Source organism: Pantherophis guttatus, chromosome 1 (assembly GCF_059756535.1).
Source record: "Pantherophis guttatus breed Tessera chromosome 1, ASM5975653v1, whole genome shotgun sequence".
Lineage (NCBI taxonomy): Eukaryota > Metazoa > Chordata > Lepidosauria > Squamata > Colubridae > Pantherophis > Pantherophis guttatus.
Genome location: NC_142063.1, coordinates 263060528 through 263076495, shown reverse-complemented (window position 1 = coordinate 263076495; position 15968 = coordinate 263060528). Strand labels below are relative to the sequence as shown.

At 38.6% G+C, this 15968-nt stretch overlaps 1 protein-coding gene across 3 annotated transcripts in view; it reads right to left on the bottom strand.

Annotated features, from left to right (window-relative positions):
• GRM1 (glutamate metabotropic receptor 1) overlaps positions 1 to 15968 on the bottom strand; it is a 210265-nt gene that overhangs the window by 144853 nt on the left and 49444 nt on the right. For all 3 annotated transcript variants that reach the window (XM_034418971.3, XM_034418969.3, XM_034418970.3), the window contains exon 3: positions 3463 to 3712. In XM_034418971.3, coding sequence (XP_034274862.2) covers positions 3463 to 3712 — 250 coding nt within the window. The remainder of the gene's footprint in view (positions 1 to 3462; positions 3713 to 15968) is intronic.

Here is a 15968-nt window from a genome sequence, read left to right as displayed (position 1 = left end):
AAATAAATATAAGAGAGGCTGTCACTAAAGATTTCACTAGTTCTTCTATGAAAGATCTCAGTGCATTCCTAGAGTTCAAGGATATCAGAATTGTCATTACTATCTGTCTTCATATTTCAGGGGTGAAATTCAAAATTTTTCCCTACTGGTTCTGTTGGTGTGGCGTGGTGGGCATGGCAGGGAAAGGATATTGCAAAATCTCCATTCCCACCCCACTCTGGGGCCAGCCAGAGGTGGTATTTGTCAGTTCTCTGAACTACTCAAAATTTCCGCTACCGGTTCTCCAGAACTTGTTAGAACCTGCTGGATTTCACCCCTGCTTCATACCAAATTCTGTTTTAGAAAAATAAGGGTTTTTTTTATTAAGATTAGCCAAGATTTTATTTCAGTTATTTTAAAAAACATATTTTGCCAGTGTGAAAAATGACATCATAATTTCTTTTGTTAATATGTTTATTTCTCAGATTTTGTGACTTCTTTCAGTTTGTCAAGCAATTTAAAAAGCAATTTAAGCTTTACATGACAGCTCCTGCCCGAGCTTGCAGCATAGAGGCGACACTAAGAAACTTGTAAAGTTTCAGATGAATATTGGGTGGGTGGGTGAGAGAAATTTGCTTTCCTTTCTTCCAAGCTGTACATGTTTTTGTTTTGGGTTATTTTTTTTTTATCATCTTACTATCGTTGTGAAAATGATATTGTTACAGATATATCTATTGGCATGTATCTGTACTTCAAAGGGATAGATGGAGATTGATGTGGAATTAAAAACAGATGAAGCCTCTTCTTTCAATGCTCCCCTTTGTTGACATGGCACATAAAATGACATGAGGTGGCACAGGACAAAATGAGTGAAAGAAAGTTATGAGGAAACATAGAGAAAGAAACTGAAACTTAAATAAGTAGATTTTTGAAGTGAACAATCACACACCCACCCTGGTGGCATTATACATGTTTTTAATGCATGTTTTTAATATAGAAGGGAGAGAAAGCTTATAAACGTCACTGAAGTGTAAAAGAATTCTTCAGCAATTCTTTAACTTCTCTCCCCCAGAGCAGTCATTGGAGACCCACAACAATCACAACATTACATGCTTCCTTTTTGTTCATAATTCCAAATCTTGGTCCTTTCCAAAGATGGCATGTTTGAGGGGAGAAAGATCAGTTTTTGAAGGCACATTGGATGACCATATAGATGGCTCAGCCATTCAGAAGGAAGGAAGGAAGGAAGGAAAAATATATTTACATAACTCAGCAGTTTTTGCAATTATTTAGGGAAGGGGGATAATTACCCCCAGGGCATCTGCCACTAGGGCTATGAATTAAATGGACTGGAAGAAGAAAATATTTACTCCAAATTTCTTCCCCTTATTTTGACAGGCTTCATGGTACTCTAAGCTTCCTATCGTTACTTTCTTTTTTGACAGCTCAGTCTACCACTCCTGAGTGCAGCGATACATTATCTGGGTCCATAAGAAATGGTAAATTGAAACAATGACAAGTTGGAAACCTCAGGCAGCTGGAAGAAAAGGAACAGGTATCTGTCAATGATGTTTAAAAGACATAAGTTCTACCTCTGGCACAAATTGCCAAATCCATGATATTTTTTATGACTAGCAAAAAGGTTGTCTCACCTGTGCCCATCACCAGAGGAATCAGTTAAAACAACTACTTTTGCTTCTGCTTTTGCCTGAAAAGAAGAACCATCCAAAGACTTGACTGAAAGCTTTTCTCAACTCTATTATTTATTTATTTTATTTTATTTTATTTATATGCCGCCCTATCTCCGTAAGACTCAGGGCGGCTCACAACAATAAAATATCTGAATAAAAGCATGTTAAAATACATGTTAACGCCCCCACCCAGTCCAGGCTGAACAAAGCTACTCGTGGTATTCAAGATTAAATGCATGCTGGAAATATTTATCGAAATGTTTTCGTTTTGCATTCCCTGAGAAACATTTTTGTTCTCATGATATTTTCAATACTCAAAAATATAGATGGATCTCTAATTATGACACATGTTTTCAGTTATCGGATGAAGTCGTGAAAGAGCTTCATTTTCAACTGAAAATATTAGTTTTATTAATTTTGGAGACAACAGAGAAATGTAGTCCAATGGTAACCCCATTGGAGCAGCACACAGCTGGCAACTTCAATGAAGCAAGAACTGCATAGATTTCAGTAAGTCATGCTAGCTTGGGATGGATATAGAATTTTGGACATGGCAAAGGAATTCCACAGCCTTATGTGTACAGAGTTTAATTAAGGTGCTATCATTGAATAATTTTACACTTGGACTAAGTTGCCATTTGGAAGATAAGGTATCAATTGGCTCTGTCTTCTCTCTTGACTGTTCATGTCTGCCTTCTCTCCCATTCCTTTCTTAGTCTTATCACCGTCCCTTATAAGAGCAACCTTCTTTCTCCTCCCCAGCAAGTTCCCTGGGAATTATTTTACATCAAGCATGACCCTTCCTTCCTTCCTTCCTTCCTTCCTTCCTTCCTTCCTTCCTTCCTTCCTTCCTTCCTTCCTTCCTTCGTAATTTTGGGAGGGACAAGAACCACCATTCATGGACAATGATGCAAAGTGGATAGGATACTATCAAGGTACAGAGCTGGAAATTTTAAGTGAGGGAGAGGGAGATGTTTGGGTTTTGTGCTTACGTATTTCTCACAAAATGAAAGTTTCCATAAAAGTGAAAAAAATGAAAGACAATAAGCTATTGAAAATGAAACATTTGGAGATCTTTGTAGTAGGGAGACATGTACAAAAAGAAGAACCATTATTCAAAACCTGTCAGCCCTTCAAATTAGGCCAGGTCAGGAAGTAGATACCACAAAAAATAGTGGAACTCTACTTTCTTAATTTAAGGCAAAATAACAGATTACTGAAAGCCTGTAAGTGTTTTGCCTTCCTTCCCTCTTATACCAAAGAAAATCAAGGTGGAGAAATTTTGAGTTTCTTTCTCCTACTATCTTGTTTTTCCAGACAAAGTTCATGTTGTCTTAATGGTTGCCATGTATTCTCTCCAAGGTCAACCCTGTGCTCCTCTATTAATCCACAACATATGTTATAAACTAATAAAAAACAGTTCTTATATAAAGTAAGACCATACTACTAGCTCATGATGCTTCCTTTTACCAGAAGGCATTTATATAATCCATCTTTAGCACTCAATTTAGCACATTTTGTTCATTTATGCAACCTGTCCAGAGAACATTGATTGGTTTTAAAATTTGCTCTGCTATTTTAAGGGCAACATGAAATGGAAATTATCTTCAAAAAAATAATGTGAGGTGTTTGTGATACAAGAAAAGGAAGATAAGCATAAACTGTGGTCTTGGTTTTCCAGAAGAGTTCTTGGTTCTAAACTCTAGATTTATAACAGTAACAAGCTCAGTCGCTTTACCTTTCTTTTTCCTCTTTGTCCCGATATGGCAGCAAGCAAAGCTACATGACTTACCTCCCAATCAGTAGAAGCTCTCTAAATACTCCCATGCGTCTCATAGCCATGAGGATTCCCCTGACAGTCATCCCTTCGCAGAAACAAACCACAACTCTGGCCTTCGGCAACCTGTCCCGGAGCTTCTGTAAAAGCTTCTCAAAGCTTTTTTCTCCCGCATTGCTGTAGATCTTGTCTGAATGAGCAATACAAAGGCCTTCCTGGGCAGCCAGTTCCTTGAAAGCTTCCATGCCACTCTCTCCATAGTTTCCTAAACAAAAGGAAAAAATAAAGAAGAATGTTTGTAGCTTGGGTTGACCTGAAGGATCCTTGGTGCTCCCTGAGCTTGCTTGTTTTCTTGCAGACGTTTCATTACCCAAACTAGGTAACATTATCAGTGCTAGTAAGGAGTGCGGTTTGCTGTCAGTTTATGTTTCTAGTGGCCTAGTCAGTGTTGGTGGGGGTGGTCTTAGAGATGCTTTGTTTGGGCTGTTTGCTGTTGGCTTCTTTGGCTGTTTCTTGATTGGGATATTGTTTACTTGATTGTTGATCTGATGCAGGGGTGGGTTCTACTTACCTTTACTACCAGTTTGCAATGGGATCGTGCGTGCAAAGCGAGTATGCACGCTTTGCTTCTGTGCATGTGCAGAAGCTTCTGCGCATGCGCAGATCACCAATGACGACATCTGGGGTAGTGGGCAGGGCCTTCCACTGGTTTTACTACCAGTTCTTGCGAACCGGACTGAACTGGGGGCAACCCACCACTGGTCTGATGTTAACCTTTGAGTTAATATATGGTGATTTGGGTGCTGATTACTGGTGAAGAGGTGCTGGAGTCTTTTTGTTCTCTTTTGGGCTGGTTGATTGTTTCTTGCATAGTCTACAGATGTTCCAAAAACATCAAATTCCCTGGTCTAGAATGGTCACATTTTCCCAATTGAAACTATGGTTAAATCTCTCTACATGTTGTGAAATTAAAGAATTTTTATCATGTCTTCGGACCGCTAGTTGGTGTCCGTGGATGTGTTTTGCCAGTCGTCTACCGGTTTGTCCTATATATAGTGGCTGTTTGTAGAAACCTGGCAATTTCTAGAAGCCTGGCACTCTGACAAATCAGCCATCAATAGACATATAGAAATTAACAACATCTATAGACTATGCAAAAGAGACTATCACCCAGCCCTGAAAAGAACAAAATGACCCAAGCATCTCTCCACCAGCAATCAACACCCAGATCAGCAAAGGTTAGCTCCAAGGTTAACATCAGACCAACAATCAAATAAACAATACCCCAATCAAGAGACTGCCAAAGAGCCATTAGTAAACAGCCCAGCCACAGAATTGCTAATATCACCCTCACCAACACTGACAGGCAAGCCGCTTGAATATAAACTGACAACAGACTACACTCCTTACTAGCACTGATGATGTTACCTAGTTTGGGTAATGAAACGTCTGTAAGAAAACAAATAAGTTCAGGGACCCTTCAAAAGAGGAAAAGGTTGTCACTATTATTTCCAATGCACCTGAGAAGCTTCAAAATGACCAAGGTGGTATCTGCTCTGCTCACTGCATACATCTTAGCTGATTAAAACAAATCTACCAAATAATTCACTCCTCTACGGTTTATTTAAGAGTGGCTAAGACTCTGAACTTGTCGATTGAAAGGTCGGCAGTTCAGCGGTTCAAATCCCTAGTGCCGTGTAACGGGGTGAGCTCCCGTTACTTGTCCCAGCTTCTGCAAACCTAGCAATTTGAAAGCACGTAAAAAATGCAAGTAGAAAAATAGGGACCACTTTTAGTGTGCCTTTGGTGTTTAGTCATGCCGGCCACATGACCACGGAGACGTCTTCGGACAGCGCTGGCTCCTCAGCTTTGAAACGGAGATGAGCACCGCCCCATAGAGTCGGGAATGACTAGGACATATGTACGAGGGGAACCTTTACCTTTACCTATAGTTTATTTGAGACCTATGGGAGCAGCACTTTCTAATCTAAATCTTCTTGGCTAGACTATCAGTTTCCATCTTACATCTCAGATAGATCACAGAGGCTATATTGCTCCAATTATTTCACTACCACCATAAGAGCAATGGTTGGAAAGCAAAGAAGGCAAACAGGAGGAAAAGGGTCTCCCACCCAGTTAGCATTACTTTATTTTTACTTAGTCTGAGACTCTGTCATTTCCAGCCTAGTTGAAAGGAGAAGTTAGCCTTCCATTGTTAGCAGAGGCCCCTGAAAGCAAACATTTGGGGAAAGGGGATATGAAAGTTAACCAAAAAGCAAGGTTTTCGTTTACGCTTGGGTCTTGTTAATTCTGTGGAGACAGAAATCAATGGAGCTGCCAGCTATTAGGGCACTAGGAGCACACAGTGAAGTATGAACAAAGGCTGTCAATATTCCAAGAGGCCCCATTCGTCTCTTTCTTTGTAATTGCTGTTGCAGCAGAGCATTATTCGAAGTATTGCTCCACCTGGTTTAAAACTTGCAAGTTGCTCAGCTGTGCTTTTTAGCTTTTTTTTTTTTTTGGCAACCCTTCAGGCACCTTCAGAAGTCTTTGTTTTGGGAAATTGGCTCTCTCCCTGGTTTCTTTTGGTGTGAAATTAATAACAGCAAAAGCAATTTTTATGCTTTCTGTGGGGCTTTATAGAATGAGTGGTGTGGCTTTGAGTCATAAATTAAATGCAAAAGCAACAGTATAGTGATTTTTCCCTCTTTTTCTCCCAAGCATGGACTTGCTATATATTTAGAATTCTTTAGAGTAGAGTAGAGTAGAGTAGAGTAGTGTAGAGTAGAGTAGAGTAGAGTAGAGTAGAGTAGAGTAGAATAGAATAGAATAGAATAGAATAGAATAGAATAGAATAGAATAGAATAGAATAGAATAGAATAGAATAGAATAGAATAGAATAGAATAGAATTCTTTATTGGCCAAGTGTTATTGGACACAAAAGGAATTTGTCTTGGTGCATACACTCTCGATGTACATAAAAGAAAAGATACATTCGTCAAGAATCATAAGGTACAACACCTACTGATAGTCATAGGGAACAAATAAGCAGTCAAATCATATTAGGAAACAGTGAGTATAAATCTTAAGGATTACCAGTGATAGGAACGATGAGAAGATTAATAGTAGTGCAGATTTAGTAACTAGTTTGACAGCGTTGAGGAAATTATTTGTTTAGAAGAGTGATGGCATTCGGGGAAAAACTGTTCTTGTGTGTAGTTGTTCTGGTGTGCAGTGCTCTATAGTGTCGTTTTGAGGGTAGGAGTTGAAACAGTTTATGTCCAGGATGTGAGAGGTCTGTAAATATTTTCACAGCCCTCTTTTTTGATTCATGCAATATACAGGTCCTCAGTGGAAGGCAGGTTGGTAGTAATTGCTTTTTCTGCAGTTCTTTTTATATTTGTAGGTAAGTTAAGAACACACAAGAGAAGAAAGTGATACCACATAGAAAGTATCCTTCCCTGAAATACACAGAATCTTTGCAATTTATCAGAAGAGTTTTTGCATTCCTAGCTGTAGTAACATGGTTCGTCAGGTTTCTGTACATGCTCACAGGTTATGGGATTCACTTAATGACTGCCATTATAAGGTTATAAAATTGGGCCTGATCACATGATGACTTGCTTAACAACCGCATTGCTTAGCAACCAAAATTCTGGTCCTTGTTATGGTTGAAGATTGCCTGTAAGCACCATGCAACGATGCTGTTGAACAAATGTAGATTTCCAGTGCTATCATCACCTTTGATGATTTGCTAGGAAAAAGGCATTATCTTATTTTTGCCCAGCAACTAAGGCAGAGACTGGATTGGTTTGTACAATTAGTTTTGTCAGTATGAATGTTATTTATATCAATCCTTATGAGCACCATCTAGTGGGCAAAATATAACCATTAAGCAGAGTTTATTAATATTACTAGAGAAATACTTACAAGGTGAAAGATTTATATGACCTGAAGAGAAACCAGAGTATAACCTTATTATTATTGTTTGTTGTACAGTGACCCAAATATTTAGAATAAATTTCGCATGTTTATCCACCTACTGAGTCTTTCTCGAGGACCTGGCATAAGCAGATGTCAGGTGTCACCAATGTTTGATGGTGTTAAAGATATTGTCTCAGGATGGAAGCTGTTCCAAGTAAAACTGCCCTTTGCAACTGACTGATTTGTCAATTGATTGACAGTGAATTTGTCAGTGCTGATGGTGTTCAAGTGGTGCTTCCGATATTTTGGGATTGCACCCAAGGTACCTATTACTATTGCTATCAACTTTGCTTTCTTTTGCCACAGTCATTCTGCTTCTATTTGTGGGTCCAGTTTGGTTGAACATCTGCCATAGCTCCCATTCTTCTCAGAGCACACAAGTCCCACAACCACATCCAAGTAGTGCCTCACTGGTGGATTAATTTAATTGTGTCTCATTGCACAGTCAACCAGATGTTTAGACTTGATTTGGCATTTTAATCCACCTATCAAGTCATTATTATTATCTTTTTTATTCATTAAACATGAAACTCAGTCAACTGAACATTTAAAAATGTATCATAAATACCATTGACTGGTGCTAATGGTTGATAGTGTTGCTGCCAAAGTGCTAGGTATCAACCAAGTATCTTCTTAAAATATACGATGTTCCGAGTAGCGCAGTTTTTTGCAGTTCTGCTGGTGTTATTGCAGAAAGCTGCAATTTTTTGATGTGTTTTGTAAAATTCTTGGACATGGTACCAAGTGCCCCACTGACAATGGGTATCACTGTTACATGTTTCATCCATAACCAGTTTCAATAGCCAGTTCGCGATATTTCATGATTTTTTCCAGTTCTTTTTCTTCGACTCTGGCGTCTCCTGGTACAGCGATATCAATAAATTGTACACTTCGGCTCTCAACAACTGTGATATCTGGCATGTTGTGTTCCAAATGATGATCTGTCTGTATTTGAAAGTCCCACAAGATCTTCACCATCTCAATTTCAACAATTTTTTCCACCTTATGTTCCCATGACTTTTTGGATACAGGTAGGGCAAATTTTTAACATAATGACCAGTGGGTTAATTTAGCAACTCGATCATGTCTAACTTTGTAATCAGTTTGCACGATTTTGCTGCACTCACATATTAAGTGCGAAACAGTTTCAACTTTGTCATTGCAATGTCAGCAGTCACTATCAAGTCATCGTCATTATTATTATTATTATTATTATTATTATTATTATTATTATTATTATTATTATTATTAAACTCACCTTTTTATTTATATTTGGTGAAAACAAGGTGCCCAACATACCTACTATTCTTCCCTCCCAGTGGTGAGATTCAAGTAATTTAACAACCGGTTCTCTGCCCTAATGATTTCTTCCAACAACCAGTTTGCCAAACTGCTCAGAAAGTTAACAACTGGTTCTCCCGAAGTGGTGCGAACTGGCTGAATCCCACCACTGTTCCCTCCTATTTTCTCCACTTTTCAAGAGTGACTTGACCCATATCACCCAACTGGCTTTCATGCTTAAGGGGGGCCTTTTCTGCCTCCCTTAGACATGAAAGGAAGGTAGGATCTTTGGTATTGTGGCTTTAATTACTCCCATCTTTTAGGATTTCCAAGTGGCCTCAATGGCTCTCAAAGAGAGTGCTAACAACCAGATGATTGCAAAGAAATACAATCCTTTCATTTGTCTCCACCATCCTGTTAGAAGCTACCCTTCCATTCCCTTACCATCCAGTCACAACTGATGAAGCTTCTTGGATCAGGAGCAAAATGTCTTCTTCTTCCTCAAGGAAAAAACAGTCCAGTTGCCTTTTGAAAAAGCACCTGTGAGAGTCCCAGTCTCCTGGTTTCCAGGTCAGCACCTTAATATCCCATCAAACCTAGTTGCTGATGGCATCATTATTTTCAGCTTGTCTATTGCATAATCGACAAAAGTCGACCAAATCGACTTTATCGATTTGGGCCATCAGGATTGTTTTAAATGTCAATTTCACTTCATCTTCATCTGTAGCATATAACACTTTCTTTTTTGGGATGATTGTTCTGAGACAGGATCTTTGGGATCATGGCTTTATTTATCCTTGCCTTTAGAATTTCAAGCTCCTTTAATCAGGATTGTTTTATGCCTTTTTAATTCCTTAGCTACAAATTTAAAACTATTTTTCTATCTCCTCTTGGTATACATTTAAGATTTAAGATTTATAAACATATATTCACGAATGTCACTGGTAAAATGAGATGATCCAATATTAAGGTATCAGAGTGCATTCTAAGGACCACACTGAATATCATATTAAGACAGCAGTTCATAAATAATAATTGAATTGAATATTCAGCACTTAACATTCAGCAATCAGGATTTCTGTTTTGGTAATAGAAATTCCTGCTGAAAACCTTTGGGAGTGTAGTTAGGGAATGAAATTACACATGCAACGAACTTGCTCATGTAACATGCAATTAATAAAGGAACTTCTGGATAGTTCACTAATTTTGGCTCTGAAAAATTATTTGGCTTAATTATTGTCCTTTAAGAGTACCACATTGAAGGTTATTTCAGCCCTGAGCTATATTTTTCTCCTTTATTGATAATACAACATTGCTGTTTTATTGGCAGTGCAATACACCAAAGTATTACAATCCTTCATGAATTAAGTTTTGAATGTGTCCTGTTTTTACAAAATGTTTAACTGAGTCAATAAAGTGTTAGGGTGTCACAGAAATATCAAAAGAGGATCAATTGATCCAGTCCATTGACTTGAGCTGCAACTCTCCAGGCACTTTTAGATAAACCAAGGCAAGGATTTTGCATCTCTACCCTGCAGTGTGTTCATTTGGATTTTTGAAACCTGGGTCTGGTAGCTGTATTTAAGGGATTAGGTATAACTCTAAATCTATCCAGTCTTGAAAGACTAAACTAATTTTGTCAAATCAGGCTTATCATGAGAACTGCTGACCTTGAAGTTAATCTATTATGAAATTAAAACCAAGTCCAAGAAAAAAGCCTTGTGAAAGGGACCTTTCTAGATATTCTATGATCATCCTGTTTCCATCTCCATGACTATGTGGGGCAGTGAAATAGAAGCAGAAATGGGTGGCAGATTTTCTTCCCAATCTCGGAGGAAAAAAAGAAAACAAAAATAGGATAGGATAGGATAGGATAGGATAGGATAGGATAGGATAGGATAGAACAGAACAGAACAGAACAGAACAGAACAGAACAGAACAGAACAGAACAGAATAGAATAGAATAGAATAGAATAGAATAGAATAGAATAGAATAGTTGGAAGAGATCTTGGAGGTCTTCTAGTCCAACCACCTGCCCAGGCAGGAAACCCTACACCACTTCAGACAAATGGTTATCCAACATCTTAAAAATTTCCAAGTTGTTGCACCTATTAATTGTTCTAACTGTCAGGAAATTTCTCCTTAGTTCTAAATTGCTTCTCTCCTTGATTAGTTTCCACCCATTGCTTCTTGTTCTACCCTCAGGTGCTTTGAAGAATAGTTTGACTCCTTCTTCTTTGTGGCAATCCCTGAGATAGGAATTGACTGCTTCCAGCCTTCTCAAAGGAGACTAAGAGCCTTATAAAACAATGTGGCAATAGAGGGACAATCATCCCCAATTATGTATAAGTGATATTGCCTGCTATTATTTCTGGACAGATGTCACGAATGTTGTAATTTGCATTAGTCACATCATGACACGATGCAAATGACATAAAGTATATATTTTATATCATTTGCACAGTAAGATCATGACACGTAGTATCGCTTGTCTCTCTTTATTCTTCCCCCCTCCCTGAGATTCACATGTGCAGATAGCTCCAAAAATGAGTTTATAGACTGGAAGAAAAGATGATTGGTAGGGCTGTAAGATGACTTGGACTTTATCAAGAAATGAACATAGCACTGCATCCTCTATTTTTTTTTTCCAGATCACCACTATAAAAAGATACAGCTGTATTAAGGAATCAATCATTAAAGTCAAACTGAATCTTAAAACAGCTGTATTTTTTTCTAGGTTGCACAAAAACCCGAAAAGAGGGACTGCTTCAATAAAATACTAGATAGGTGCTCGCTTAAAGTAAAAATAACTTGTTCCGAATAATATGCTAGGCATCCACAGCCTTCGGCAGCCAGATATGGGTAACAAACATCCAGATGATAGTGTTTGGCCCCGCCCTCTGAGCCTGTCCCATCGGAGGAAGAAAGCTCCGAGCATGAGGAAGAGGAGTCAGCCAGGCCTCCCTCTCCAGGCGCCTCCCCTCTGGCACTGTCTCAGGTGCCGGCCGAGGGAGAGGAGATTAGCAGGGAAACAGGTGGCTCGGATGAGAGCGAGGGAGAGACATCATTCCTGGACGCACGCCTCCGAAGGCGTGATAAATGATTGCAGCAGCTCAGGTGGCGTGCTAGGGATTAGAACTGAGTCACTGGACCACACCCCAGAGACTATATAATAGAGGGTGGTGGCCAGCGATCCCTGTGACGAACAAAAGTAAACCTTGGATAGTCACTAAAGCCTCGTCCGGAAACTGCTGAGAGGAATATTATTCTGATTGGACTTTTGTGCGCTAAGTATCTTATCTTTCTGTTTTGTGGGAATAAATGCACTTGGCAGACGGTGTGTAAATCGCTGCCAAGTTGGAGATAAAGACCTGGGTGTGTGCCAAAGTGTTTCCTTAACCCTCGGCTGGCTGTGTTTGTGTGTGTGTGTGGACGGGGACAGATCAGATAGATAAATCCTCTACTTCTTTACTGAAGTTTTTCTGTTCGGATCTGGTCGCCCCATCTACTGATCACTTTACAAAATCAAGTAGAATTAGAATACTAAAACATCTGTTGCATCAAATAGATTGTGCTATTTCCACATGCAGGAAAGTGAAACTACAGGAAGGACATCCGATTTTTGAGCTAAGACACCTACTATTCCAACCAGGAAGGAACATCAGGAAGGCTTGCATAACCCCTCCCTTCTAATAAAGTTAAAAACAGTAATTCATAAGAACCCAAATTACAAGACAGAAAAATATAATAAACAATTATAGTAAACCTTTATTCCAGACGACTTGACCAAATTCAAAACACCGACTAAGAAGGATGCTCACCCAGAATAAAGACTCTCCCAAACCCTCTAGAATAGCCAAGTTTTTAAAGGCTTTCTGAGACAACAGTGTGAGATCCAGTCTAATCTTGGGGGGAATGTTGTTCCAATAAAGGGTATCACAACTGGTCATGAGCAAAGCCTGAAGATGACATTCTCGAAGAAGAGGGACCCAGAGAGAGTTTACTGTCCCAAGTCTAATATTGGCCCAAAGTCAATGGGCATAGGCAGTCCCAAGGATATTCAGATTCTTAGGCCATGCAGATTATGAACTAAGACAGAGGTCTTCCAACTTGGCAGCATAGCTGGATGGGAGAATTCTGGGAGCTGAAGTCCACAAGTCTTAAAGCTGCCAAGTTTGAAGACCTCTGAACTAAGAGAACATTAAGGAAAAGCTATACTTATACTACTCAGTAATTACTATTGTCATTCATTCTTGAGTGTGTGAATGGCCCAATTTCTGTAGTCTCTTATTCTATTCATATCCAACTACAGATAGTCTTTGATTTGCAGCCACAACTGAGCCCAAAATTTCTGGCACTAAGCAAGACAGTTGTTAAATGAGTTTTGCCTCAGTTTATGAACTTTCTTGCCACAGTTGTTATGTGAATCAGTTATTGTTAGTACCATAGTTGTATAGTGAATCTGGCTTCCCTATTGACTTTGCTTGCCATAAAAACACAAAAGGTGATCACATGACCCTGGGACACTGCAACCATCATAAATATGAGCTAGTTGCCAAGTGTCCAAATTTTGATCTTGTGACCATGGGGATGCTGCAACAGTCAGTCATAAGTCATTTTTTTCAGTGCCATATTCAGATAATCTAATACAGGAGTGTCAAACTTGCGGTGTCACGTTGTCGTCATGTGACATATCTGTTGTGGCCCGTACGCAGCCTGTGCAGTTAATCGCTGATTCAGACAGCGAGGAGGCTGGTGTGGTGCTGCGCCAGCAGCCTGTGCAGCTGGCACTTGAGTCAGACAATGAGGAGGCTGGAGAAGATGTGGTGCCAGAGGCCTTCAGAACCTCCAGTAACTCCCATAAGTGAAGAGGAAGAAGAAGAGGAGCCTCTTCTCAATGCACAGGCGCGCAGGGCTGCCAAAAGGCAGGAGTGGCTCCTCAGGAGGAGGTCTCCTCGAGAGTAAGGCTTGGGGCTAATTGGCCACTCCCTTAGCCTATTTAAAGAGGAATGCTGACTGAAGCAATTTGCAGGGAACAACTTCATTCCCATACCTTTGTGTCTTGTCTTGCTTATCTTATCAGCTTCCTGCAAATTGCTTCTGGGCATTCTGCCAACCATAGTAAGTTTTCAGTTATTATTCTTTGAATTCTTGGCGGCTTTTAATGCAATTAATTAACAGCCAGTGTTGTAAAAGACTGGTTTATTCAGTAAATTAAGGTTTGAACGGACTTTGTGTGTGCTGTGTTCTTTGGGGTCTGTAGCTGGGGCAGAACAATAGCACGACTTTTTCCCCCTTTGCTAAACCAATGGTGGGCGTGGCCAGCACATGACGAATCTGGCCCACGGCCCACAAGTTTGACACTCCTGGTCTAATAGAATAGGTCTCACCCCTTTCTGAACTGCATTTATTTAGAATATTACACAATATTCCTCCAGGCACAATCATAAGTATTCCATTATCAACATTTATGAGAGTGTATCATGCAACTATCACTGGATGACAAACTCAGATAAAACATTCTGACACATGTGTTAGTCTTTTTGTTAAGAATTAAACATACATGTCCCCACTTTCCCATAGATTCCAGTACAAGAGATTAGTTCACTTTCATTCAGATGTATTATACTTCCTTTCTTTCTCTTAATTTCACAGACACCCAATATTTCATTTCCTTCCATTTCATTTTATTCCCTTTACCCCTCTTAAATTCCAGGTCACCCTATTCATATGAGATGGCCATCTTCCAAATAGGCCTATAATTATTACCATCCATCACAGTGTTGATCTATTGAGGTTTTCACACAATGCTCTTTAATAATGTAGAGAAGGAGTGAACTAGCCATGTCTGTGCCACATGCAGCACCTGATTCTTATTTTGTCCTACATTTCTGATCGACTTTAGTAAATATCACATCTATTTCTAAAACTATATTTCATGTTTGCATTAATTGCATTAAGAATTTGTGGCAAAAGCTAACAGCCATTTGAGAGAAAGCAAAGTGTTCATAATAAAAATTATAATAAATTATAATAAAGTGTCTCAATCCATTCAAAACACGCAGTTGTACACTCTTCAGGGTACACTTACACTTCTCCAGCACAGCAGAATTTAAACAACTCAACAAAATAGATTATAACAAAAATCCTCCTGTGGATAAAATTTCTCAAAAAAATAATAATAATAACAAATCCAATCATTTACAACAGCTTGGCGAAAGATCGTGAAGAGCTGCATTAGAAATTAAAGGAACTGACATTTCTGAGATCTAAGCCCTTGCAAATAATTTGTTAAACTTCACCACAGGTACTCTTGCTACTGTGATTCATCAAAGTGGGTATATTATTTTTCTCTCACAAAGCTATTTCAGTCAAGAAAATATGAACATATTTTATATGAGGGTGACGGTGCATATGTTAAATAAAAAGAGGCTGTTTTAATGAACTTTTAATTCAAACTTTCAATTTAACCCAAATTAAGTTAAACTTTAACATTTGAACAATAAAATATTACACATTTCTCTGATATTTAAATAAATTTTATCAGAAATAGAAAAAAAACTATACTCTTCTATTTTATTATAATAAAATATCTTATTAGACACAGAATATCTTGTCTTATAAACAAACAAATACCCTCTTTTTGGGGATCTATCATTCTTTTATCAGCCAATCAATTATGGGATTAACCGTTAAAAACTTGCCCTGTCATTATTTATCCTTCAGCAAATTTGAAAACCTTGTTACGCAAGATAGAGGAAAATTGGAATGCAAAGAAGAGTTATTGAAAAAGCTTTTGCTGAATTCGTCTAGGGTTTATTTTGAAATCCAATTCCTTGAATTCTAAACTTGGACATCACTTGCTAAATAGGTACCTTAATTGGGGCATCATTGAAAGCAGTATGTCAAGGGCAAACCTTAATTAACTTGGAAACCAGGCTTCTTTTAACTAAAAAAAGTTACAGTATTGGAAAATGTCATGGGAAACCTGTATATTTTCCCCCTCATTTTTGTCAAATTAATGCTTTGTCTTCCATTTTTTTGAAAACTCAGAGAAGTTGGAGAAGTAAAGAATAGTGGCCTTTTTGAAAACACATTCTGAGGAGAACGAGCATCCAAAATAGCAATAATAAAACATTAACTAATTTCAACCTGCCTCATTAAATGTCTTCCTCACTCACAATATTTTCTTCAGAATCTGAGGACATGAATATTTCATGGCTATGACCATATACAGTAGATAGCTATGTTTCCA